The 27,002-nt window shown below is 51.0% G+C and overlaps 1 protein-coding gene across 5 annotated transcripts in view; it reads right to left on the bottom strand.

Annotated features, from left to right (window-relative positions):
• RNF123 (ring finger protein 123) overlaps positions 1 to 27,002 on the bottom strand; it is a 51,900-nt gene that overhangs the window by 11,944 nt on the left and 12,954 nt on the right. For 3 of the 5 annotated variants that reach the window (XM_080387477.1, XM_080387479.1, XM_080387478.1), the window contains exons 12-36: positions 26,775 to 26,879; positions 26,522 to 26,647; positions 25,227 to 25,319; positions 24,959 to 25,032; positions 24,375 to 24,492; positions 23,812 to 23,911; positions 23,279 to 23,340; positions 23,114 to 23,185; positions 22,334 to 22,454; positions 21,410 to 21,511; positions 20,138 to 20,244; positions 19,419 to 19,617; positions 18,661 to 18,806; positions 18,386 to 18,469; positions 17,633 to 17,740; positions 14,665 to 14,842; positions 13,556 to 13,630; positions 12,853 to 12,940; positions 12,507 to 12,594; positions 12,292 to 12,376; positions 11,381 to 11,407; positions 4,643 to 4,782; positions 4,254 to 4,442; positions 2,541 to 2,616; positions 1,547 to 1,631 (exon numbers count right to left, since the gene is read on the bottom strand). In XM_080387477.1, coding sequence (XP_080243603.1) covers positions 1,547 to 1,631; positions 2,541 to 2,616; positions 4,254 to 4,442; positions 4,643 to 4,782; positions 11,381 to 11,407; positions 12,292 to 12,376; positions 12,507 to 12,594; positions 12,853 to 12,940; positions 13,556 to 13,630; positions 14,665 to 14,842; positions 17,633 to 17,740; positions 18,386 to 18,469; positions 18,661 to 18,806; positions 19,419 to 19,617; positions 20,138 to 20,244; positions 21,410 to 21,511; positions 22,334 to 22,454; positions 23,114 to 23,185; positions 23,279 to 23,340; positions 23,812 to 23,911; positions 24,375 to 24,492; positions 24,959 to 25,032; positions 25,227 to 25,319; positions 26,522 to 26,647; positions 26,775 to 26,879 — 2,648 coding nt within the window. Of the gene's footprint in view, positions 1 to 1,546; positions 1,632 to 2,540; positions 2,617 to 4,253; positions 4,443 to 4,642; positions 4,783 to 4,897; positions 5,089 to 11,380; positions 11,408 to 12,291; positions 12,377 to 12,506; positions 12,595 to 12,852; positions 12,941 to 13,555; positions 13,631 to 14,664; positions 14,843 to 17,632; positions 17,741 to 18,385; positions 18,470 to 18,660; positions 18,807 to 19,418; positions 19,618 to 20,137; positions 20,245 to 21,409; positions 21,512 to 22,333; positions 22,455 to 23,113; positions 23,186 to 23,278; positions 23,341 to 23,811; positions 23,912 to 24,374; positions 24,493 to 24,958; positions 25,033 to 25,226; positions 25,320 to 26,521; positions 26,648 to 26,774; positions 26,880 to 27,002 lie in introns of those variants that run through there. The other 2 variants (XM_080387480.1, XM_080387481.1) reach the window with 2 other exon arrangements.

Consider the following 27,002-nt stretch of genomic DNA (forward strand, 5'->3'; position numbering starts at 1 on the left):
CAGCGTGCTGCTGCCCAAGGCACGGAGGATGCTGTTGCACAGGGGATAGTGCAGCTGCTTGGCTGTGCACAGCCCCTTTGACACGGCCGCCCAGGTTTCACTAACCCAAAGCACAACTGGCTTTTCAGGTAAAGGAGGCAGTCTGAAAGCTTTCTGTCTCTCCAGAACTCCCTGCGGGCTAAGAAGGATGTGACTTGTCACACTACCATCTCACAGCCCTGTCTGGAGTTTGCTAAGAGCCAGAGAAAGAGATTTATCCCTTCCCTGCTTTGACTCTACAAGTGACCTGGCCTGAGACAGATGTTCAAGGGACAGGGAGCCAGGGAAGGACTTCTCATCCTGCCTGGCATGCAGGGAACTGCTTTATCACCTCCCCCCCCATCCCTCCAGGAAGAAGTGTCTGGTTGTGGTGTCAAATTCATGATGTTTGCACTTTCCACAGAGCAGGATTCCAGGGGCAAGCAAAATCCACCCCTGTTCAGTCCAGAAAGGCCACTGATCAATGACCTTGTGCTAAGCTCTTGGCACTGTCACACTTGGGGCTGGAGACTGATGCAGCAGCCATGGGAGGCAGGATAAAATTAGATATATTTGCGTACATCTTTGAGTCCTTGAGAGAAGCTGAAAGACTGGCTGCAGGGCTGAGCTGCTCAGCCAGATGGGGCCCTGCTCTCTGCAAAGCCAGAGACTCTCATGTTCTCCAAATGTGAAAACAAGCAGGATGCGCAGCGCAGACAGAAGAGCCCCATCTCCTACAGCATCCTACAGGGCACAGTGGCCAGGCAAGACACATATGAATGACACTGGGAGAGAGCAAAGGCAGGGCTGCAGAGGGTATCAGAATAAGCCTATTTACAGGACTTGGTACAAGCAGGCACAGACACACATAAACCACCAGGTCATCTGTGGCTCTGACCAGCCACATCATACCCTGAGTGCTGTCTCTGAATAGCTGGTTACCATAAAGACAAGAAGATTTGCTTCATCTGAAAATCAGCCTCACTTAAATGCCCGGACAGGATTTGTCTCACCCTCGTGCCACAGGTCTGGGCAGTTAGGGAGCTCTGCACACATTTTGATGCCTTCCTGAGATGGGTCCAGAGTGAAGGAGCTTTAATGAACTCCCACCCACCCACCGCTGTGTGCTGCAGCACTTCGCTGGCATCACTGCATCAGCATGCCTCTGTTACACATAGCACTCACAACCTCTGACAGCAGCTGTCCCATCACACAGAGTTCCAGACCACATCCAAGGAGGAAGGTGCAGATGTGCTGTCAGTACAGCACCTCATAGCTACCTCTCACAAGGGTTTTCTTGCACCATGGGAAGGAGTTTTGCACCCAGCAGTAGCACTGGGATGCAGCTGCTGCAGGGAAATGCAGCTCTTCGGCCTCTGTCCTGCTCCATGCACATCTGCCTTGCCTTGCTTCAGTCCCCACACATGCACATCGCTCCTGCAACACCTCCCATGGCACTGATCGCTGCAGCGCCCAAAGCAACGCCACATGCAGTGAATTCATGCTTTGGAAGTCAAAAGCCACTCACCCCTGAACATCAGTGTCCACAAGCAGCCGGACCAGTATCCCTGTCACAGCCACAAGGATTGGGTAATGGTCCACACTCTCCAGCCCTACGGAAGCAAAAGAAAAAGATAGAGCCGCTGCCACCACATGACAGGCAGAGCAGGGCTGCACCACTGCTTCCAGGCTTGTAGTGGAGCAGCCCAGGACACAGGCACCACGACTTGGGCTCTCTGGTGTGGCCATATGCTTCATCAAGGACAGACGAGTCTTTCCCACTACCGTGAACCCCAGACCCAGGCACTGCTCTCATGAAGGAGCACCCCTGCCTCCTCCAAACCTCAAGAGGAGAGGGTGGCCTATCCCCTCCTAAGCAGGCACAGGAAAATCCAGCTGCTATACGGGAAATATAGGATGCCCATAACACAGCACCAGGAGGAAGTCTCTGCTAACAGGCCCAACTCAGCTGCCCACAGTCACCTCCACAAGGAGGAGAGCTGACGCTGCTGAGAACGGCTTTCCTGAGCAATTCAGTGCACCCTCTACACAATGCAGAGCACAGCAACCAAGCCTGCTACCTAAACTGCAATCTGTCCGGTGCTTTAAGACTTTCAAACAGGTCCCACCTAATCTGTGTCAGATCAGTGTCCAGCAAGACACTTCCCTGCCCAAGCACAGCACGGCTGCCACTTCCACCATGGACAGCCAGACCCATGCATCAGCTGCTTCATGAGGACAGAGATCCTGGAGGGAACCAGAGCTGCTGGGCAGACAGAGGCTCAGGGTCAAGGAAGAGCACCAACGCTCACAACTGTCTGGAGGATTTACATGTCTTCCGAAGACAGCGCTTCTGTGGCAGTCTGCAAGAGCAGACTGGCTGCCCAGCCAGGGACATGGCAGGCCTGAGGTCTGATCCCACACCTCTGTGCTGACCTTCAGTACAAGCCACCTCGTGTTCCCAAGGGCACGCCTCCCGCACGTTTTCAACAGAGAGGGACAGAGTTAATGCGTGGACTCACCTGGCAGACGGAGGTTGACCACTCTATCAAACAAGTTCCTTTCAGCTGTCACACGGTTCAGCACCTGGTTCAAGAGCTGTGTAGGGAAAAGCAGAGAGGGTTCATATTTTCTGGACGGGCCTACCTGTGAGCAGCATCCAAAGAACATGCTTTGGGGCAGCATGTCCTTAGAGTTTCGGCTTGGTTCCTGGGAGGGTCGATGCACAGAAGGAGGCACACAGCAGAGACCTAGCTTGGCCCTGGCACAGAAGGAGGTGGCACCACACTGCAGTGGTTGTACCAGACCCAAAGCTCCCAGGGAGGAGTTAGTTTGAGGTCAAGGCCCCTGAATCTCAGCATCTTCCGCCTAAACCTGAATCCCACCTACAGAAGCCAAGCTATTTCTGTGGATAAAAGCTCTTGGCGAGCAGAAGCTACAGTCCCTAGGACAGCCACAGACAGTGAAGAGTGAGCTGGCAGCTGTGGGCACAAGGAGTGTCAGCAGGGTGAAGCACAGTCCAGGTCCAGCCTCGCCTGGAGCTGGCAGCAGGACAGACCTACCAGCCCTGAAGCATGGGATGAGCGCAGAGAGCAACCTGCTCTGCTTGACAGAGCACCACCACAGGCAGAGATTTCTGCCTGTGACCAGCACAGAAGGAATCAACTGTAAAGACAAGTAATTAGCCACCATTAGCTCTGACTCAAACCCCCAGGGGGATGAGTGGGGACCACTCCAGGCTTGACACAGCCGCTTGAACCTGAGCACTGTCTCTCAGATGCAGCATCCCTTTTCCTGTCACCCTCACGCATGAAGAGCAGAACACCGCACCTCTCTGTGGGCATGTTCAATGGTGGGGCATGGCTTCATAGCAGCACCAGGATGTGAGAGGGATGCTGCAGCACCCTGCTCTCTGCTGCCTATTCCCCAGCTTGCCTAAACCACCTGCTAAGGGCCTCCTCACCAGTAATGCCTACAGAAATCCCAGGATCCCAGGCTGAGCACTTCCTTCATGATTGCTCTACTAGACCCCATTATGTCTTGCTTTGACTCATCTGCTCAGATCCCTCAGCTTCAACAACTGGATCTACCCGGCCCTTGCAGTATAGGTAAGGTATACGTGACTGCCTCCCACCGGGCTGGCTCATCCTCAGGGCTTTCCAGGGTTGCTCACGCTTTAGAACAGAAACTAATTTACTGGAGCCTAAGGGGTGTGGTGGGTTGGAAGGGAGCCGTCCCAGTCACCACAGCAGGGAAGTGGAGACATTTGGTACCATATTCTAGAACTGAGGGACAAAGGATGGAGATGCCTGCCCAAACATTGGCACACGTTCCTTGCGAAGCCAGCCACACTCTCCACAGCTCTTTCCTCAGATGTACCACACCTCCTCTTCAGATTTCATGGCACTGTTTCCCACAGGAGAATTCAGCATTCACTGAGAGGAAGAAAATGGCCATAACCCCTCTGAAGGAAGATTTAAGTAGCCGTCATCCTCCCCCAGGTAGAGGTAGAAATCAGCCAAGGACAGACTAGTTGTAAAGGATGGGAGCAGCTGACACGTAGAGATTTTAGGAAGCCCTATTTGATCTGCAGCAGCTGGGTTTGCTGTAGCAGCTTTGAGTACTACATCACTTGCAGCAGGAGCCCCCACTTCACAGCAAACGTGGAGTGAGGGCACAGGAGCCCTCACGCCCCTTCAGGGGATGCTTCTTCACACTATGCTAAAGGACCATACCTGGGCAAGCCTCCGAAGCAGCAGCTCTGACGACGGGCGATTCCAGTCGAGAAAGATCTCTGGCGCCAGCGTGACGGTCATTTCCAGCACCCTGAGCAAGCTCACCGACAGGTCAAAGCAGGTGGCACACACTTTCAGCTGGCGGCTGTCCACAAAGTTCCTCTCCAAGCGCTCTGCTGCCTGCTGGATCTGCCAAGCAATGGAGACAGCTTAACAAAGTGCCCCTTCCCAAAAGGAGGGCCACGACTCCCAGCCCAGCTCAGCTCCTGTGCACACCAGGGAACCACTGCACACCCAACCCCAAGAGCTGTGTCTTGAGAACCTCACTGCATGTAGGACACAGGCACCCATCGAGTGCCGGACCCCACAGCCCTGGGCGGCACACTTACCTCCTGAATCATGCCAATGAACTCAGAGAAAGCCCAGTTCAGCTGATTGAGGACACTGTTGAGGAAGCTGGGGGCCAGGTCACGGTCGCTGCGGAGCAGGTCTGCCATGTGCCGTTGCAGCAAGGTGGAGGGACATGGCTCTGAAACCAGACAGCAACAGCTTCAGTGGCCTGGTCTCGGATCAGCTGTGGGTGGGGGGCAAGGGCAGGCTGGGAGCCCGATCCTGGGCCTGATAAATGTTGGCTTGTGTCTTACAGTAAGCAGAGATGGCAGGGCACTGGGATCTGGGGTGTGAGGACTATTCCGAGCAGCGATCTTGCCTGTTGGGCCTCCAAGCACTTCTTTGTAATGCCAGCCTGAATTAACCAGGGAAGAGCCCTGTGTGCTCACCGCTGCCCACATGCACAGGAGACTGCCCTGCAGCTCAGCATCCCTCCTGCTCAGCTCTGCAGCGACCCACAGTCAGCTCAGCATTAACTGTTCCTGATACCAGTGCAGCAGCAGCTGCCCAGAGCCAGCGCGGCCACCCCCGGCCTCACATGGCCGTGTCTGTCTGGCTGGGCAGGAGGGCACCCAGTAAATCCCACTCCTGAGAGGCTTCTGCACAGAGCTGGGGCGGGCTCTCCCTTGGCAGGCTCAGGGAGAGCTGCCCACGCTCCCCAGCCAGGTTCAGCCCAAGCACAGACGTGTCCTTGTGACAAATGGCATCTCACCTCCAGGCTTTTTCACTATCAAGAGCACAGATGGAGTCGGACCCACCAGCTGGGAAACACAGTCAGGGCTGCGTGGGGCACTGGCCCCCACGGATGGGCAGGGAAACGAAGAGGGCACAAATGGGACAGATAGTTACCACCAGCAGAAGGACCTGCTGCCAGTGAGAGACTCACAAAAACATTCAACACTACGACGGAAGGGTATCAGAGTTCAAAGCACAGGGTAAAATTCAGGGCATGGAGAAAGAAACTTGAGCAGACTTACCAAATACAGGGGAAAACCCTGGACTATCTACTTTTCCTACTACTAGAAGGTATTAGTAAGTAAAAGCGGGTGGAAACTACAGCAGCACCAGCACTGCAGTGCCCAGAGGAACAAGCCATGCTGTGACTGCAGAAGGTCTTTGAGGTGGCAGCCTGCTCGAAAGGCCAGCACGGGCAAAGGAAACACAGGGTGACCTCCATCATATCCCTAGGGACTGAGAAACAAGGCGTAACTACAGGTAGATTGCTAGCTGGGATTAGCAAAGCCAGAAGGGGATGGCAGGAGACATTCAGCTCAAATGGGAACAGGATAAATTATTCTTAATACCCACTAGCAAGTTCAATGACTTCTGTTGTTATGGAGGGCACGTGTTGATGTCTCATAGTGCATAAACACTCAGGGCAGGCCAACACCCTGGCTTTGATCCTGCCTAAAACTACATCTTTTGGAGGGATTTCATCACAAGAAATGTCTTTGATGTCCTACTCCCATCCGCAAATACCTTCCCAGCCCTTGGCTACACATGGCTCAGGGACTGCCCAAGCCAGATGTCTTTTTTATGTCTGTAGTGGTCCTCAGTGGACTTCTTGCCCCGTGTCCCCTGAAACTGTATAAGCCTTTAGTGTTGAATGTGTCCTGGAGCAACATTTCACAGCTCAGTTGTGTGTGGCAGGAGGAATTTGGATTTGAGCTTGGTGCCTACTCACTTTATTTGATAATATTTATTCTCTGCAACCCCCTCCCCTGTGGGAGAGACAGTGAGATGCTGCTTTCCAGTCACTTCTTCCAGCCAGCCATGATTGCAGACCTCTATGATAGTCCCAGCCTGTGCAGTTTCTCATACAGAAATGCACATCCTTGTTCTCTTTGCCATCCCTTGCTGAGCCTTGCTGGTTCTCCCAGTTTTTCTTTGGAGAGGTGGAATCAGAAGTGCACACAGTATCCAAACCACAAGCATGTGCCAGATTTGCACAAAGGCATAATGTGGTTTTGTTTTTGTTCTGTTTTCCTTTCCTCATAATTGCTGTTAAGTAATTTGTTCCTCTGAGTGGGCATCAAGTTGATATTTTTCAAAAGATTACAATAGGATGACAGCTCAAGGATAACCCTTCTGTAAGAATTACAGTTCAAGATCCTCAGGAACTTGCCGGTCACAAGACACAAGTGGAGAAGCTCAGGAGTCAACAGTGGAGCCTATTTCATAGTCTTTTCTGTCAGTGATGGACAGATGCACACCCCTATCGAATCTGCAGATGACACTAAATGAAGGGCTTTGTCCGATGTCCTAAAGGCACCTGAGAAACTCAAGACTGTGACGAAAAACCCGATCACATTAAACAAGGAGAAAATTCTGCATGTGGGGAAGAATGACCCCAAGTATCAGTCCTGGCTGGGAAACAATGGTCTGGACACCACTGAGGGGGTTATGGAGGATAGCAGCTTGAACAGGGCATAGGTGAGGGCTCTCACTACAGCTGAGAGGTGGGTGATAGCAGGAGGATGTGCTCAGCGGATCAAGGGGAAGTGTCACCCTTCTGCTTGGCCCTGCAGAGGTCACACCTGAAATACCATGGTTCTTTTCTCAGAAGGGTGCATAGACAGGTCCCAGGGAGCCTACCCTGCAATCTTGTCTCTAAGGTTTATGCTCAGCTCACAGCACACTGATTTTTGATCACATTTTCTACTCACATTCACTACTGTACACCTGGCAATGCTGAATTCCATCTCTGTTTTGTGTCCCAGTCACTTTTGTAGGAAGGTCCTTATGTAGGATTAAGTTTTTTGTGCCTTTTTTTCCCCAGCCTCCCTTCAACGTGCAAAAAGTGCTTTTTATTAAAACTGCTGACATATTAGCTCCCTTCCAGCCCTCAAGTACCAAATCAGTTCTAGGCAAGGATCACTGCCACTCATAGATGAGCTCTGCAGGTTGTCCTGTTGGTCTGTTGCCAAAGCCTCTTTTACCAACATTTCAAGTCAGGACAGATTGCAAAATTAATTGCCCAGCCAAAGTCTACCTCATTTGAAGGAAGCTTTGGCTTTTTGAAGGATGCTCTTACACTTGTAATAACTTGCTTTATCCTGATTTTCAGCCAATGACTATTTCCTCATGGTACTTTTCCAATAACTTTTGTGAATTTTCTCCAAACCTCCAATTCTAGGTTCTTAAATGCTTTCCCTACTGCTGGCAAAGACTGTGCCAGTCTATAAAAGCATTAAAAAGTGGTGCCTCTTGTCAAACTCCTCCACAGTTATGTAGTTTTTCTAAGGTTTTAAGTTAACGCCAGGAAACAGTGGACTTCCTTGGCTTTTGTTGCTCCCAACAGGATTCTGTATCTGAAGATGCTGCGATCACTGCTGCTCTTTGAAAGCATCATAAGGCCATATAGAAAAAGCAGCTTCATCTGTTGCATGAGTTCCCAGATCAGTTTCTCCATGGGGCAGTGATTAGGTGGTATCCATAAACCTAGCCCTGGTGTCTTCATTTGCAAGATGTTCACCTTTGCTGAGGCATTTCCACCCACCTCCTTCACGTCTCGGCTACCACTGTCCTCCTGGGTAATGATACATCCCTTATGTGTGCCACTTCAGACAGGGACATCATTTCATAGGGACCCTGTGGATACGAATGCTCACTGAGGTGCTTACTTTCTTGATTCTGGCAATGGTATGTCATTAGTGTTTCTAAAGCTTGTAACTCCCTAACACAAAAGCCACTCAATCTTGGCTTAGCCTTCATTATGACAGATAAAGATCAGTCATTGGAACAGAAATTGGTGGTTTTCTAAGGCCAGAAATTTTGACCTCAATACATTTAATGCGGGCAACAGAGCATGACCCCAAGCAATTATAGATGTATCTGATGTTTCCACAACAGAAACTTCCTCACAAATAGATAAGCAAAGTGATCAGAGGGGAAAAAAAAATCTAGGTAGGGGAGAAATAATGAATAAAACCACAGAGTTCTTTAAGAAGATTATTAGGCAGCCAGGAAGCCCTAGTGCTACAGCAAGCACTTGGGTTAAAGGGTTCAGACCAGGATGAAGGAAAGACATAAGTTAAAATGTAAAAGATAAAGTGAACATAATCAAACATAGCCAGTGGTTGATGAAAACAAGGAGAAAAGGGGTAATAGAAAGAAAGGACATAAAAGAAGCATCCATGACTAACCACGCCACATGAAATGTTTCCTCAACTACAGGAAAAAATTCCAGCAGAATTATTAAAAAAAATAGTAATGGGAGAAAATCTAACAGTAGCAGAGGGTCATTAATAGACAGAGTTAAAAATTAATAAAGCAGATGAAGTGGAAGACTTCAGTAAGTGCTCCTGCTAGATAATTGTCAAGAAGTAGCGTCATGTACTTTCATCACAGGAAGATAATTACGTACTTTGTAGCTTGCTAATGACCCAGGAAGATTTATAACAGGGCTATGTGTGAGACTTCTTGGTCAGAAACCCAAGGGGGTCTCTGGACACTGCAGCATTTACAGTAGAGCTGGGAGCACAGAGGAGGAAAGCCCCAAATGGACCAGATTCAGAAACAAGTAGTTCCACCCAAGGCTAATCTGAGTGTTTGAAAGGATCCAGACACAGATGTGAAACAGCCCCCACTCAGTTGCTGTGGCTGTTGGACTGACGAAACAGCAGTGAAAGAGGTAATCTGGGGATGCAGCGATCCACATCACTGGCAAACTGCACCTGTTCAAAGTATTTAGAGAGGATCAAACAGAACATTGCAGGGTGAGGCAGAAGGAAAGCAAGTGTCAATCAGGGGCTGAGATATCAGTAAGGTCAAGTGCAAAGCATCAGGATGCCCCAGCACGCACCTGGCACTCATTGCATGCCTTCAAAGCAAGGCACTGGCAAACAGGCTAATGCAAGTTTTGGCTCCGTGACTGGCAGGTCAGGGAGGTGTTCCAGCTAGCATGACACTGGCACCTCTGGGGCTGTTAAAAACATGGGAAGGGTGAACATCGGGGTGGCTCAGAAAAGCAAAACCTCTTCCTCAACAAGGTACAGAGGCTGCGCTTTTTTTTCACCATTAAAAGGGACCAAGAAGTGAGTTTACCCTGGTACATAAGTACTTTTGAAGAATAAAATGTTGTCATGTACAGAGCTTAACCCAGCAGAGAAAGGCAGAGCAGCAGCATCGAAAGGCAGGAGATGAGGCTACACACATTCCCATCAGGAAAAAGTGATGGATTTATTTCTGAGGGTGAGGAACCATGATCAGAAGGACTCGGACAATTCAACTACCACCAGCTGATGCTTCTGGTGTCAGTTTGAGAAGGATTTCTTCCTGAAAGACCTCTTTAGCTTGGGCAATTTGCTGGACTTGGGACGTGGGTGAATTCTCTGGCCCACGTTGCAAAACAGCTCAGCTAGATGATCTCATGGTGCCATCCACCTACCCTCCACCACTGATGGATGTGTGGGCAGAAAGCCTGGGGCAGAGGAGCCCTATGCTACAACCTGAAGCCACCCTACAGCTTGGTAAAAGCAAGACAGGCTGGGCCTGGCACAGGGCCAGGGCTGCTGCTCACCGTGTGCGTGCCGTAACAGCACCCAGCCTTGCCTACAAGCCATGATGAAAGCAAAACAAGTTTCTACAGCAGCTGCCAAACAGAACTGCCCCTGCCTCTGAACACAGTCCCTGTCTGCTGTCAGGAGCCAAGCTGGAGGCAGAGCCCTGCCTGCACAGGAGCTGTTTGGTGTCAGTGGGCTAAGGAACAACTGAGGGAGCAAGCAGGAGCACACACGGCCCTCCTGAGCCTCTGCCCCTCCCCGGGCTAAGCCAGGCAGCCATCTCGAGCAAGGGCAAAAGGCAGCGTAGGTGGTCTGTGCTCTGCACGTTTCATGGACATGGTGAGGCAGCGCCAGCACAGGTTCCCCGCCTGCACAGAGTCCTCCAAGGAAGCATCCCCAAAGTAGGACAAGGCTGGAACACCAGAGAAGATGCATTTGCCCAAACTCCCTTCAGACTGGCCTGCAGAAGCAGACCCAGAAAAACAGGGATTTCTTTCAGCTTAGCAGTTTGTCCCATTGTCCCTGCCAATGCTCAAATTGCAAACAAGGTGAAGACTGATGGGTGGGAAGGCAAGGGGGTCATCTCCTCCTCCTTCCCTGGGCAGCATCGCAAGGACACCTCTGAGTCCCCTGTCACTCTTCAAATAAATCAGCATTCATTATTGATTTGGTTGTGCCTTAAAATATCAATCCCAGGAGCAAGGCCCCAGTAGCCAGCCCAGCCCACTCCAGGCTCAGACTGTGTGGAGCCACCCAGAGATGGACGGAGAGAGGCCTTGAAAGCTGAGGAACTCTGCTCCTGCCCTAGAGCTCCCCGAGATGCGGGGAGCTGGGTCACTGCCCCACGGGACTGGTGGCAGCCACTCAGGGGCTTGCTTGTGCAGTAGGAGGGAGAGGGGACAGTCATGAGGTCCCTCCTGCCTGTGTACCAGGGCTTCCCCATCGTCCTCCAAGGACAAGAGGAAGCCAAGGCTGGCACAGCCTGTGGCAGGGCTCTGCCCCCAGAGGTAACCCTGATAAAAGAGGCACAAGAGCTCGTCCATGGTGCAGCCACAGAGCCTGCCGTGGGGGCACCAGCCTGCCTGGCATCTCCCAGGGACGTAACCAAGAAAAACGATCACTGTGTGAAGCCCTCTGTCCCCCAAAGAAGGGTCTCTCTAGACAGAAGAAGGGAAGGAGGGAGCTCTCTAAAGCTATTTCACCAGACAAGAGAGAGTCACACAACAAACTTACTCTGGAAACTAGCAACAGAGAGATCTCCTGGGCACCCACGGGCAGGAGAGAGAAAGAGAACAAGGGTGCTGTTAAAACACAGACAGGCAGCTCTCCTCACCGGACGGGGCTCAGTGCACACCTCCACATGCCACCTGCCCCTGTCAGGCTGCAGCACCCACTGCCACCCACCCCCGCACAGCTCTCCAGGCGCTAGGTCTGGCACAAAGCCTTTTCCCCAGCAGAGCAGGGTCAGAAATGTACCCAGACAGGCCCAGACCCTGCAAGGGTGAAGCTGGGGACATGTTCTTCAGCTCAAGAAAGGTACCTTTTTCTCCCCACATCTTTCTCAGCTGGACCAGAGCCGAGGAACTGCTCCATTTGGTGACAGCGCTGAGAACCAGACCGCAGTGCCAAAGGCAGGACAGGCTCTGCCAGGCTCCAAGCGAGATGCCTCGTTAAAACACTTGCTGCTTGCAAACTTTTCCAGTGCCCTGCCTCCGTGGGCACCCACTCCCCCTCACAGGGCACCTACTGCTTGGCACACTCACCAACTCTTCCCCACAGCAGCTTCTCACTGTGGACATCAGAAAGCCTTCTCCAAGGCTTACACTGTGGGGTAAAGCTCTGGTAAGGATGCAGGCCTGGGCCTCTCTCCTCTCCCTTGAAGGGCAGAACCCCTCCTCTTGACGGATCTAACTCACCACCCGGCAAGCAGAAGAATTACCAGCCAGTGCAGAGCGGCTGGGGATGTCCAGGAAAGGAAATGCTGACTGCAAGGATCAGGTCTAGATGTTCGGCCAGGATCCCCCTGCTTCAGCAGCCATCTTACTAGCTGGCCTGGCCCGTCGTAGGGAAGGCTGCTAGGGAAGAGGCTGGTCCTCCCTCAACACCCACCATAATCCCAAGCGCCCGTCCCCTGCTCCACTCACTCTGCAGGCTGGGGAGGCTGGCGTCCTCAGGCTTGGTTTTCAGCAGGTGTGGGAGCCGTGTGTACCTGTACCCGAAGCCACAGCCCTGATAAAAGAGATAAGCGAAGATCTGAAGAGGCTGGAAAACAGCTGGGTTTTGCTGCTACTGGAAAGTGAAATACTCAGTGTCCAACCAGCCCCAGGCACTGAGAGGGGCAGGGATGCAGGATGCTCACCCGCCACAGTCTGACGAGGATCCAGTTGGTCTGTGCCCAGGGTCGCTGCTCATAGGGAGCCAGGAGGTTCTTCATCATGGAGATCCGCCTGCCAGACAAGGACATAAGTCATCCCAGAGGGTTTGGGGACAGGGGGTTAAACAGGACACAGAGTAGCACCCATGGAGTTGGGGCAGAGCAAAACCACTGGTATAAGGGTGATAGAAGGCTCCCAAAACAACTCCAGCACGCTGCTGCAGCTCCTGGACCCTCAGCAGTGCTCGGCAGCCCACCTGCTCTCCCACCCCGCCTTGCCACCACCCCAGCCCTGCCCCAGCTCCTGGGGAACTGGCAGGGCAGCACTTACTGCTCTTCTGGGATCCTCTCTACAGCACGCAGCGAGTGGGGGTAGCAGACGTAGCTGGCCAATGCCTGCATCAGGGAGTCCCGGATGTCTGAGGAGGAATGAGAAGGGACTAGGCCAGGCACCCAAGGACACGTAGCGTACCAGGGAGCACCTGAACACCAGGGGCTGGGAGGAACTGACCCTCACTTGGAGAGGCACACTGTCCCAGCTAATGTGAAAAGCATGCTTATGCTCAGGCAGCTAAGGAATAACCCCAAACTGGACATGCAAGCAGCTGGGACATGAGTCCTGCTCTCAGAAGGGTACCCTAGGTCATGTAACTACCCTGGAATAAGAAATAAGCAGGACACACCATACGAGGGCAGTGCCCAGCCTCTTTTTGTATGTGGAGGCATAAAGCACTCAACAGATTCAGCACATAGCTCCCAACAGAAGTCTAGTGAGCCACTGGCAGCGGGATGGGCCAGACCTGGCCCATAAAGACAAGGAAATAGGAAGGAACCAAACAGGAGAGGGGGAAAGAAGACAATGTGGGAGTTTGATGGCCAAGTGATAAGAAAGTAAAAGACCATCCTTTGTCTCTTCTGGATGTTACTGGGTCGCCTTGACCTTGTGTCTCACATTGGACTCCATTTCTGACTTTCCACTGTCTGGGAGACCTGGAGCAACATTATCACCCCAAAGCAGAGGGATGCAGCTTTACCCGTGCCCACAATCCTTGAGTCAGCAAAATGCTTGGCCAGGATGGCAGCGAGGCGCATCAGGGTCTCTTCATAGCCTGCAAAGAGGAGGGAGCAGGGGTCACACCAATGGCTTGATGGGCAGCCCTGTGGTCCCAGCATTCCTATGGACATGGCACAGGCCATGGAATTCATTCCTGCCACAGCTAGCTGCAGCTTTGTTGTGTGTCTAGCTGTCAAAACAGACAGCTGGGAAAACATATTGATCTCCAACAGAGCCTCTTACCTCAGTCTGTAGATTCTGTTCTGAAACAGTTACTCAGAGAAAGATAAAACCACGCAACTGAGTCAGACAGCAAGGGAGAGATGCCTAGTGCAGAAGAGGATGAGCCACACAAATAACACCCTAGATCTAAGCACAAAAGCCATGTCCAGCCTGAAGAAATCTGCTACCGCTCAGTTCTGCTGCTCCCTGAACAGCAGGCACAGTCCCCACTTAATGGATGTGAACGCTTTAGCTATGTCTTGTTAGCGGGAAAAGAAACTCTTCTTACCTTCCTGGGCTTTGGAAAGCGCAGAACAATTTGCTTAGAGCTCAGTGGGATCACTTAGCCAGGAAAAGCACAGAACATGCACAGAGGGAATCCACCTAAACACAGACTCTTGGCATCAAGTGGCTGGTCATCTCCAGAGGAACAAATCCAAATCCCAGGGGGATTTGAAAAGCAGTTCCAGTTATTCCTGCACTCATGACACATCTTCCACTCAGAAACCAACAGGCAGGGGCACACGTTGCTGGGGCAATCACATCTTCCAGCATCCCAGCCCATTCCTGGTACCTTCTTGGAAACAAAATCCGCAGCTGCCAGTGATTTTCACTACAGCCAACACTGTGACAGCTTCAGGCAAGGCATGGGCTCCCTGCCTGAGCGCAGCCACAGCCATGGCTCACCAGTGGGTGAGTACGTACTCAAGGAAGAGCACTCAGTGCCTGCTCCACAGCACACAGACAATATACTGGTGCAGCACATCACAACCAGGAAAGGACACAGAAGGGATGATGCCCAGCTACCACTGCTTCACTATAAGGATGTGGCTTGCTTTAGACTTTATCAGGCCAGAATCCCTTTACCTGGAAGTTCCTCCATGCTGTTTACAGGGCTGAAGTAGTTCTTGAGTGCGCTGTAGCTGTTCATAGCCACACTGAGGTAGAACTCTGGCATGAAAGCAAAAAGTGAGCCCGTCCTGTCACCATGCTCGATGGTGCGGATGCACACTCGCAGCAGCCAATATACATCCTGCATCTTCTCCTGGCCAGAGAGAACACAACAATCCCCATTTGGTTTTGTCCAGCTTCTCTTTGGAGAAACACAACAATCAGCACCACACCTAGACCTCAGAAGCATCTCAGTGTCTGAGATGTTCCTCAGACCGCTGCTCTAAGTTCATTAACCACATCAGTGCCATTCAGTCTTCTCACAGAGCCACTGAAGCATCAGGTGGAAGGAATGATCAGAGATGTCTACACCACCTTCAAACTCTGAGGGCAACCATTATCGTGACATCAGATAAACTGTGGCTTTGTCTCACTGAGCCTTGAAACCCTCCAAGAACTACTCCTTGGTAGGGCATATCTGATCACACAGGCCTGATCATAAAAAAGGCATGGCAGTTTTTACTCCAAGGACACTGGCTGAAGGAAGGCAGGCAGCAGCAAACACAGCATAAATCTGCTGGAAAGAAAGCTGGTCCTTTGTAGGAATTAAATGGGAACAGGCTGAAAGCTCATACCAACTCGGATCTTTGCAATAGGCAGCCAAAGACTTTCAGATTCTGTGCCAGCCATTCAACCGGATTTACTGTCCTGAGGAACATTGGCCTCTTGCATCTCTAAGCAAAACTCAGGGGGTTCTAAATTAAAACCAGGAAATTTAGAGCCTCTACATAACATTAAGCTATAAAAATCAGCACCAACAAAGCCATAATAAGACGAAATATTATTTCATGTCCTGCAATGCCAAGAAATATCACAAGCAATAGCAATTTGCATATGGAGGAGGGGTACACTCCTAACAACAACAAAAAATTAAAATCAGAGGTGCAGATAATTTCATTTGCTTAGTGGCTTTTCTAAAGTATGTTGCTAGCACCTTTGGGAGATTTACATGGGTTTCCTCTTTAAATTAGACTGAACCAGTGCAAATCAACTAAATTGACTAAAAGACATCTTTATCTCAACAGTGACACACACCTCAGCTGAACTGTTGCTTTCAGGATAAAAACCAATTGTGCAGAAAACACTAAGGTAATGAGACTTGATAACCTCAAAACATCATTTCAGGTATTGCCAAGCTAGAAGAAAGTCTACATCAAGAGGAAACAAAGATGTGATTACCCACAGCGTGATGGATAAACACAGCGTTGTAAGAAAATAAGCTGAAATGGTCTGCCCACGGGAATGTTTTGAAGGCAGGATTATCTGCTTTAAAACGAAGAGTGTTTTTAAGCTGTAGCACTCCCTTTCATCTAACCTTCAGTCCTTCAGCTCAGAATAAACTAGTGACTAATTCCCCTGAGGATGGAGCAGCCTTTCCTGTGCTCTGACACCCCAGCGCAGAGCAGGACTTCACCTCCAGACAGAACCAGTTTCTTTCTCTCCATCAGCATCAGCAGTGCCTGCAACACTCACACAGATGTGTCCCCTCCAGTGCACGCAAGTCCCAGCGATGGAGGAACCCGCTGGGTGGATGGCTCCATTGGGAAACAGCAGGGACCTGTGATGGCTGTCAGATGGAGCCCTGAAGGTACAGGCAGTAAGTACAGACAAGCTCCTCCGTGTAGCCACGTTCTGCTCAGAGCAAGCTCGCTCAGTTCTTGGGGTGCATTTCACAGCCTGAGCCAGTTAGTGAACTGTTCTCCCTTCGGGCCATGCAGGTGAGGACAGGAGCACAAGCAGGGAAGGCTGTAACCTTCACTCCCAGGTGCTGCTGGTTCATCCAGAAAGGTGACCCCACACTCCTGATGGGAGGCAGGCACCTGTGTTTTATATGACAATAGATCATCTAGAGACACATTTAGCGTTTCCACTAGGGCCATTGCAGCGATACCTGCAATGGACATAGGTAATGCCCTTCAGCCTTCCAAGAGCAGTCTGGGAATAAAGGTCTATTTTCTGGCAAGCATCTGCATTCGCATAGCCCATGGAGAGCTCCTGCAGCACAGCACTGCGCCTTGCAGTCCTGCTCTGGGAGTGAAGGAAGGGACGAGCAAAGAGCTCATGAGTCAGGATCAGCCACTGCAGCTCTGCCAGACATGTTCACAGAATACCACTCTACTCCTCCCTGTTTACATCCTGGGATACATGCAGAGACCCTGCTGCCACCGCATGTTCAGGGAAACATCTTCTTCCCCAGCACAGAAAAGCTACAAACAGAGATGGGGCAAGGCAACGGGTAAGGGAAGACAGGAGAACATTGGAGCGTAACAGCAAAACTGCTCATGAGAAAGAGACCAGAGACTTTGTCCTGGAAAACGGTGCATGCAGGGGGAAAGGGACAACCTGTGCAAACAGTCACTGCATTATTACTAAATGCAGAATGCAGTCTGTCTATGTGGGAGCCAAGTAACAAAGGGGAGAACACCTCAACAAAACCCACTAGGCTTGGATCCTGCAGATTTCAGGAAGCGCAGCACAACTGAGCCCCCCCTGTGAAACGCAGGACAGCTCAGGGAAATGGTTCACAGTAGTTTCTACCCTCTAGACACATCCTGAAAACAGAACCTCCCTCTGACCTGCACCCTTCTGTCTGTGCTGCAGAGACCTGATGCCCCAAGGGAAAGCCTACGGCACCACACACAGCTCAGAACAGGCTGGGCTGTGTCCTAACAAAACCTTACAGGACCAAGCCTGGGACAGGAGGGGGTCCAGGCCTAGGAAGGCATCTCTGATGCACAAGAAGGGAAAAAACAAGCCTCAGAGATCATTGGCATTGATCCAGCATCAGGGAAAATGACACTTGTGACATGTGAGCCAAGCAGCACCGATACAGAGGTACACTTCTCGATCTCCTCTGAGCTGCTCACATTATGCTCCTGCCCACCTTTGAATAAATGGTGACATTTATCCAAGCAAGGCGTCGGCTTAGGTGATTGAGTTTCTCAGAGAAGACCTTTTGGCTCTTCAGCAGCTCCTCATGGATGTCTCTCCTCTGAAAAGAGTGCAGAGATGTGAGAGCAGACGTCACTGCCATTTATAGCATCTTCTTTCAGAACTGGACAAACAATTCAAAAGCAGATACCACCTTGGGGCTAGCTAGGGAGTATTGGCAGGAAGGAAAGGGGTCAGCAGCCTTTCTGAGGAGGGAGTGGTCATCAGTGCTATGAAGAGCACTTATCAGTCTCAGCTGCAGCCCACAGGGCCTGATGTGGATGCTGGTCCAGTGTGGGCAGCAGCTTTAGAGTCAACTACTGTCAGATACTTTTTTAATGCATCATCAGATCCAGCTGCTGGAGACTAAGTCTAATAGGACAAATGTGTCCCCAGTCCAGCACTGGAAAGTCCCCACCCCAGGAGACCGGCTCCAAGGTATCTGCAGCACATGGAGGTTTGGAAGCTGCTGCGACTTGTCTGGGAGAAGCTGAAGCAGTTGCTTCAGTCCCTCTGTTCCTTGAGGCAGTGGTACAATGGGTTGGCATGGTATGAAATGCAGCTGACAGCTCCAGCCATGGGTTACTACCCCATCCAAAACACTGGCTGCTCCAAGGCTAGAAATCACCCACTCGCTGTGCTTCACCCTTTTTGTCAGAACCTGAAGCTGTACAAGAGAAGGAAGCTGGAGTCCAGAGACACTTACCCTCTTCGGGCAGCGGCTGATTTTTTCCTCTGTGTCTTTCAGTGCCATGGCATATTCATTCACATCATCTGACACACCAACCATCTGAAAAATAGTAGATTCCAACAATAAATGAGGGTATTTTTTTCCCTAGTCATACAAGCTTGCAACAAGATCCCTCACAGGGGTGGGGAGAAGGAAAGGGCACACAGTCACTAAATAAGCAGAAAACAGAGGGTCGGTGTAGAAGCATGGACACTGCGGGAACAGACTCCTGCACAGCACGTGCCACTTACCTTCCCAAGCTGCTGGTGGACGCTGAGGTTGTACATCATCACTATCCCATCTAGGACTTCCAGGAGGGAGTTCTCTGTGATGGGCTGGTCTGGCTCCTCTGGGGGTCTGCCCAGTAAGAGACCCTCATTTCCATGGCTGCCTTCAACTGCAATGCATCCCCAAGACAGGAGAGAAGTTCTCAGCAAGGCATTTTGGCACCTCAGCTTCTGCCTGCACCTCTCTGAAGCCAAAGCCCTGCTGTGCCTCTGTTACACAGTGCTCCTTCCCAGTGATTCACTAAATACACTCACACACCATTCCCATCTCACTGCCTGCATCAGGCTGACCTGCCAGAACTGTTCAGAGCCGGACCATGCAAGTCCTGCTTCTTCAAGCCTTGTACATGCTTCAGAAGCCTGCCTGGCCCAACCCAACAGCAATGGTGCTGCTACTGCACACATCATCCTCTGGCTGGTCTGTGTTCAGAGGAAGTGGGGCCGCAGCTGCCTCTGAACTACCTCCCTGCAAAGTCTCACTGCACTTGCAGGAACCAAGGCAGCATCTCCTTAGACAGAGAGAGTGACAGCATCACCAGTGTCATGTTCAGGATAGAAAAGTGGTTAACTGTGGACTTGTGGGTGTCAGCATGCCCTGGGAATGGGAAAGAGCAATACTGGCAGTAAATAGATCGGATTCCTCTTGAAAGTACTGGGAAATGGAAGATGCCATTCTCTCAGGAACCACCTTGGCCATGCCAGCATGCAGCGGAAGTACTCACTGTCCTCCTCTGTCCGCTGCTCCACACTTAGTGTGCGCACTTTGATCTTCTCCAGGGTGCCAAGAGGCCGCCGCGGGTTCATCAGACTGACAGCTGCTGTGCTGAGGAAGCGGTTGGCACGGCCCAGGGTTGGGGAGCTGAGCCAGCCAGGTCTGGCAAGAGCTCCACCAATGGCCAGGGCAGCAGAGGGACGCTGAGACTGAAAAGAAATTAAGAGAGAAACAGTTCTAGCTGTTTAGCTGCCCACTCTTCCACCCTTGTCCCTGCAAGGATGTTGGTATAGATGTACAGTGGCCACTGGAAGGTGAGCTGGGCCAGCAGTGCCAGGTTAGCAAATGGATATTCCTTCCTCTAAGGGCACATGCCAGGTACAAGCAGCAGATCTGCACAGCAAGAAGCTGCTCTGTCTGCAATTGCCTTGCACTCTTTCAAATGCAAGCACAAGAGCTGCCATGGAGGGGAGGGGGCATAATCAGATCAGTGGGTAGTGAGAGAGCAGAGTAAAGGAAATTTTGCTGCTCAAACTTGGTGCATCTAGGATCTTGCTGATCTCTAGTGACACTCATGCAAGCGCAGCTGTTTTATCTGGTTGTCCATGGAATGGTTACAATCCTGGCCCAGACACTGCCTTCCTCTAAAGCAAAGTTTTTCTAGCCAGAGGCTGAGCTTGCTGCCCTGGCATCAGGGCCCCCTCAGGAAAATAACAGTACATGGTTCACCTGTGCTGCTGATGTTGCTGATTCCTCATCTTCATCAAGATCGTCCATAGTCACTGCTTGCAGCTCCGCAGGGTCGATCAGGACGTTGGCTTTTGCAGCCAGGTCATCTGCACAGAGAACACCAAAGCAGCTGTGAATACAGGAGTCACCCTTTGCATCTCATAAGGCAGCCCTAGACTCATCCTCTCTCCTGCTTCTTGGCAGTAAAGAAGCAGCCACCAAAGTTGGCTGGTGCATCAGAACAAGCTCATCTTCCCTCCAGCTTCCTTACATAGAATAGGCCTGCCCTTGCTAAAGCAGCAGAGACGCGATGGGTGCTGCTCACCCAGGATCCATTTCTGTTCCTGGTCCTACCAGCAATAAATAGAATAACTGAGGAACCAGGAGACAACCACCAAGGCCAAACCAGTGCAGGGAAGGAAAATCAGGGCCTGAGACCATTTGTTAAGCATCCAGTTCTTCAATTCCGTCCTATGATATGTCCCCAAGGCACTAGGACTGAGACTCAGACCAGAAACCATTTTCAGCCCAGAAGAAGGCTGCACTGACAGCTATGCTGTACAATGCCTGAACATGTCCTCTAGTCCATAGCCCTGTCTTTAAAGCTGGCCAGGAAGACCTTGGTAAGAGACCAGAAGAAATTACATCATTCTTAAGTAATCTAATTTCGAACAGCCAGGGATTAATCTGAGACAGGGAAAATGGTCCTAATCTTGCAGACACACTTGGGAAGGAGAAGAAAGATCTGAGCCAAAGGCAAGTGTCAGATTAGCCAGAAACCAGAGATAAATGAAGCCCAACAGGAAGGCAAGGGGTTTCTAACTCCTCCAAAAGGGAGGTTTTGAAAGTCTATTGCCAGAGTAGCATGGTGCATACAAACACACAGCTGCAGTACATACACAGGGTGGCTACTGCTTGCCTGAAGTGGTACAGCAAGTAAATCCTGGACATCCTTCACACCCAGCAGATGCAGGCTGACAGCCAGTGCTTTAACAGCTCCCAGCTCTTGGCTGTGGTATTCCCACACTACCTCCTCCCTCCACCAGCCACACACCGAATTCAAGGATATAAACAGTAAACTGTTAACTTAAAGGATGCTCCACCCAAGAGGGATGGTGTCTTCTTCAGCATAACTTGCATTTCATTAAAATTCAAGTCTCTTCTCCTCGAATTTAATCACAATTCATTACCCCATGGCTCTCTCCCTGGGATGTCTCTTGGCTGAACTCCAGCCAGGACCTGGATGCAGGTATTGGAAATAAGAGCACTTACCTTTCAGAGTTTTCTTAAGATGAGACAGGAGACCTCCAAGTCGCTGAAGGTCAAAATAATCCACCTTCCCATTATAGAAGAGTTGAGGAGGGACATAGGCCTCTGAAGCAGAGAAGGAGGTTTGTTTTTTCTACGAGTCCCATGCACAGGATCCAAGCAGACATGTAAGCCCTCCTAAGACAGACTCCAGGGCTCAGCCTAGACTAACATTTAGTTACAACTTTTGTTGTCATAAAAGCACAAACCGTTAGGGCAGAGTTGATTGCCACAAGGAAGCGTTAGATCCATGGAGAAACAGGAGCAACCAATGGCCATGGACAAGCCTCCAAGTACTTCCTCCCTTCCAGCCACAGTCACTGAGGGAAACTGGACCATGGGAAAACTTGGTAGCTCTCCACCTGGCTACTCCAGCTCTTTCACTTAGTCCCATAGGGATGGTAAGGCACTTACTGAGTCTGGAGAAAGGGTCAGCCTAAAGTAAGGGAATGCCAAGCAGATCATGGCAGGACAGGCAAGATGGGATTTGACAGTGGGAAAGCAACTGGCACTGACTTGGTTTCCCCTTAATCCCACAGTCTGGGAACCACAGAAGCAAGTATTTCCCCCTAAACTTTGACTATGGGACCACTGAGCTGCCCTTCGACAGACCCATAATCAATACTCTGCTCTCTGCTCCAGAGCGGACAGGGGGAACTAGCAGACAGTACAGCTGCCCCTCTGCGGGTCTCCGGTCTGGATGTTAACTGGAATAGGTCTGCACACAGGAATTTCCCAGGGTGACTGGGAACTACAGACACAGGATGGCAGAAAGCTCAAGCATCCACAAGAAACACAAAATTTCCAGCATCCTGGAGAGCACTGCCAAGAGGCAGACCCATGTCCTCATCACAGAAATGCCTTCAAAGCTTTTCCTCCAGGCCTTACCTTCACTGCTCAGCGTGGCAGGGGTTTTCGCCTTGTGGCCATCCCAGAAGAAACGCAAGGCAGCGATAAGCCGGTGCAGGAAGCACACCATGTACTCCGGTGGGCACAACACAGTCAAGTTCTAGGGCAAGAATGAGAGTTCAGCCATCAGGGCAGGTGTGAAAGTGCACTTAGCCCCAGCAGCCACATTGGGCAGGTAGAAACTTCAGCCTTGTGAGCAACTCTAGCTTCCAGCACTGGTAGAGAGCCCAGCCCTGGCAGCAGGCAGCAGCTTCCACCTCTAGAAAGTCCTGAGCACTGAAACAAGCTGATCTGACAGAGGAGGAAGGACACACACGCTCCACCATGATAGATGGGACTGATCACAAACACAGAGATGCAGGTGAAGAAAGGGCCTCCTGCAGCAGTGGATGCCTACCTCCCCAAGCTGCAGGCCAACAGCCTGATCCAGGGCCAGAACAGTCCTCACCCGGGCAGTGAAAAGGATGCCAAAGCCAGCAAACCAGCTGTGGCAGAGCTCCCCACAGCCATGCTCCCCGAGGTTTTAGGAGGACATTCAGTTCCCACGGAGCACTTTCCTATAGATCACTGCATAGGACTTGGATAAGCTGCCTGGTTTCTAGCCTCAGGTCTTCTTCCTCCTTCCCACTCCCTGCCGTATCTAGACCTCAGCTGATCAACTGCTGGAAGCAGCGCAGCCAGAAGGGGAGAGTTCCCAGCCTGAAGATGCCAGAGGGCTCTCAGGGTGAGGCTTGCAGGAAGGCTGGCCTTCTGACTTACCCCTCTGTTGCTAGCGTTTTCCTGAAGAAACTTGCGGAATTTGTTTAGGAAGATGTATCTGGAGGCTTCCCCCTGGCGGGAGGAAAAGCAGTTAGATGGTAAATCTATGCCTTAAAACTCCCATGATGTGGAGATACTTTATCAAAAGATCCACAGAGCACTTACTCCTCCTCTGTCCTTGTTATTCAGCAGCAGCTTCAGAATCTGAACCTGGAGACCTTCCACCACTAAAATGGGGACACACGTCTGCCATCAGAAAACAAGCACTGGAGAGCAAATACCCATATTAACCCCAATTGTAGTACCCTGTCCCCAGGAGAAAGGCTACCTCCTCAGCAGAGGGGGCCCAGGAAGAACCAGCGTCAGCAGAAAGCCATTCCCATCACTGAGAATTTTCTCCTCCGCCACCTAGCAATAAATTAATCCACAGCTGATAAACAATGCCTCTAAAGGGGAATTTTGATTTGCTCATGCCCCATGATGGGATGCTGCGGGTCTGTGCAGTGGGGTCCCAGGACTTGTAACCTCCGCAACAGGTAACAGCATGGCTGGTCCCCACCTCTGCAGCACAGCCTGTCCTGGAAGGAAGACAGCTGGACTTCGGGCTGTGAAGGGGATTTGGAAACAGCTCAAGAGTTGGTCTCCCTGGCTGCACAAGGTATGGGGGATCTTGGCAATTTCCCTCCTTCCTCACAGACCTTCAATGCGTTTCTTGAGCCGCTGGCAGCCTCTTTCATATGCCCGCCGCCTCAGTCTCTCCTCAGCACTCTCTTCCTTCACCTCCTTACTCTCCTTGCCCTGGTTGGGGGACAGACACAGATTAGTAGATCACTGCATGGGAAAAATGTCTTGCTAAATGGAGAGCAGAAACTCCCTGAAACAATGTGCCAGTGTGTGACTGTAGCTGGCAGCACACATAAACAGGCCTTCCCTGGCCTGGCAACAGGTAAGGGCAGGAGATCTTTTGAGAACACCCAAGTCAGCCTGTAATTCCTTAGACTCTGGGAGAGTCCCTTCCAAATCTGTTGCCACAGAAAACTGTCCCCCTTCCCTGTCCTGAGCAACACACCCCAAGCGTCCCCTCTAAGAGGACAATAAAAGGTGACAGGAAAATGGAGGCTACAGCTCACACAACTCTGCAGGATCCATCAGTGCTAACGCAGCTGGAAAACGAGCCATCCAATTTCCTCAGCCAGAAAATGATGGAAACAGCCAGCCACAAAATTTATTCCGTCTCCTCAGTGAATGTGCCCTTACTCACCTCTTTGGTGAAGCGGTTTGGCCACCACGTGGTGGGAATGAGCTCCTGCAAACCAGCCTCCTCCACACGCAGTGGGCTCTTAATGTAGAAGAACACAACAGAACGGAGCACATCGAAGCTGCAGCCAAGTTAAAGCAAGCACAGAAGCTATGGGAGAAGGTACAGGGCATGCTTCCAGAGCCGTAGTGAGAGACCCCTTTCCAAATAGCCACTCAAAGGTCTGCAAGATGCCCCTTCTCCTAGGAGAAGCCCCACACAGTTATCAGATCAGCTGCCCAAATGCTAGCATAGCAGCTGGACTGCTCTGAAAGTGGTTTTGCTCTAAGGATGTTAGGGAGGTCAGCCAGGTAGAAATGAAGTCCTCTGTGTTACCAGGATGAGAACTATATGACACTGCTCCCCCTCCTTAAAGTAGGACTTTGTAGAGAGTGGCGTCAGGCAGACAAAGGAGACCTGAGAAATGAGAAAGGACTTCTCAAAGATAGGATGGCTTCTGCTTCCCAGGATCTGCAGATCCTTGAAGTCTCCTTGGCTGCATTATTGAGGGCAGGGAGAACTGAGACTAGAGGAGGCACAAAGGATACAGAACATTGCTGAGTAGGTATTTCCTAGATTTCTCATGCTTCAAGACTGCAATGGTGAGCCGGAGGTAGTGAATCTAGGGAAACAGGAGAAGCAAAAGTGACTCCATCTACAGAAGGGGATACAAGCCCCCGAGAGGTACAGTGGCACAGAACTGCCACCTCTGGATCAAACAATTGCAAAAATCAAAACATTATGTGCCATTGGACAAGGGGTCATAACAGAAAATGGCTAGTCACCGATTCCTGGGGATTCAGAATTGCAACTCACTTGTAATCCCAAGTCTGGGATGATGGGGGAGAACCTATAAGCCCGCAGCAGGGACATCAGTAGCTGCTTGAGACACTCGTGCACTTCATACTCCTAAGAAAATAAGAAACACATGAAGAGCATGGAGCTGGGAACAGCTGTAGTTCCCAAGGTGTGACCTTGGAAAGAAGCATTCACTTCTGAACTGAACAAGCAGGTGCTCTGAACCCTGTGTTTGTCCATCTAACTCCACAGGAGAGAGTCCAAGCAGAAGTTGGTGTCATCACTTTGTTACAAGGAAACAACTTTTTGCACTAGTAAAACCAACCCAGAAGTCATCTACAAAAAGCCAAAGTCCCAGGTCCTATTTAGTCGGGCTGAGTCACTCTTCCTCCCATCCCCTGAACCCACCTAATTTAGTGTTGGCAGAATCAACCCCGAAAAAGAAAGTTACTCTTGTATAAATGTGACAACGGAAGAGCTCTCTCTGAGTTGGACTCATAGCCAGCTGGCAGGATGAGAGCCATCTCTTCCACAAACACAGCAGCCCTACCAGGGTCCTCAGCTTCACTTCGAAGATGATGGACCGGAGTGGGTCATGACATTTTTCAATTAAACTTTTCATGACAGCAGACTGGGCCAGGGCCTGTATCTGTTATTTGCCACCCCAAATAACAGTCATGCTGTCTCCAAGCAGATCCCTGGCAATGACTGGCTCTATGTAACTACTCCAGCAGCAGCAGCTTCCCAGAGGCTAGCAACGGCTGCCTCAAACAAGTGTCCCAGGAAGGAGTGACCTCATTCACCTTGGACAGGAAGGGGCATGGGAAGCTGGAGGAGGTTTTTCCCTGTGGTTCTGGAAGTGGTGACAGTGCAGTGCCCATTTCCACCCCAGTCCTCCACACTCTGATTGATCTCTTGGGGCACATGGTGGCGTTTAAGATCTCCACAGTCACATCAGCATTAACAACATCCAAGAGAGCAAGTCGCTTCTTATTGATAAGTCTGATGTTCCCAAAGCAGGCAGATATTCAACATCAGCAGTTCCTTTAGCAGTAGAAGCTTAGAAATGCCTTGTTAGCTCATTGTCAGTGTCACCATTATCAATTACGCTGCATTCAACCCTCATTCCCTGGGTGCGAAACAGCAGACAGATAACTAGGTGAGATGGTGGTCTATCACAAAAAAAAGATCTTGTCACCAGGAAGGGGAAGAAGCTGAACACTACCAGCATTTTCCAGGGAAGGCTCCTGTCCTCAGCACTCCCGGGATCTCCCTGTGACCCCTGGCGAGGAACTAGCACCTTAGCAACTCACCTCCATAAGAAGCCACATGAGATCCAGCAGCTGCTGAATAAGGGGATGGGCCTCCACTGCCCCTCCTTGCTCAAGGATGCTCAACAGGAAGGTCATGAGCACATCTTCCACCAGGTACACCTTGCACTGCAGACAGAGAGCCAGGTCAACAGTCCTCTAAGGCACAGTCACTTCCCTGTGAAAGCTGAGGTTTACCTCCCTTGCAAGCACAATAACAACCTACAGAAGCCTGCAACAGGAAGTCAAAACTCACCATAAGAGGGGAGAAATAATTGAAAATGTGGGCTAATGTAATCAACACTGTGGGTTCTCCCTGCAGCTGCCACATGGATGTGTCCTTCTCCACCAGCTTCCCCTCCTGCAATGATAAACCCAGAAAAACATACAGCTTGGATGCCATCCAATCCACCCACGCACCAACAACTGAGCGAACTGGCGGCCCGGAGCAGTCACTGTTTGCTGTCCCATGCCTGCCTGCAGT

The sequence above is a fragment of the Falco punctatus genome, assembly GCF_963210335.1.
Source record: "Falco punctatus genome assembly, chromosome: 4".
Classification (NCBI taxonomy): domain Eukaryota; kingdom Metazoa; phylum Chordata; class Aves; order Falconiformes; family Falconidae; genus Falco; species Falco punctatus.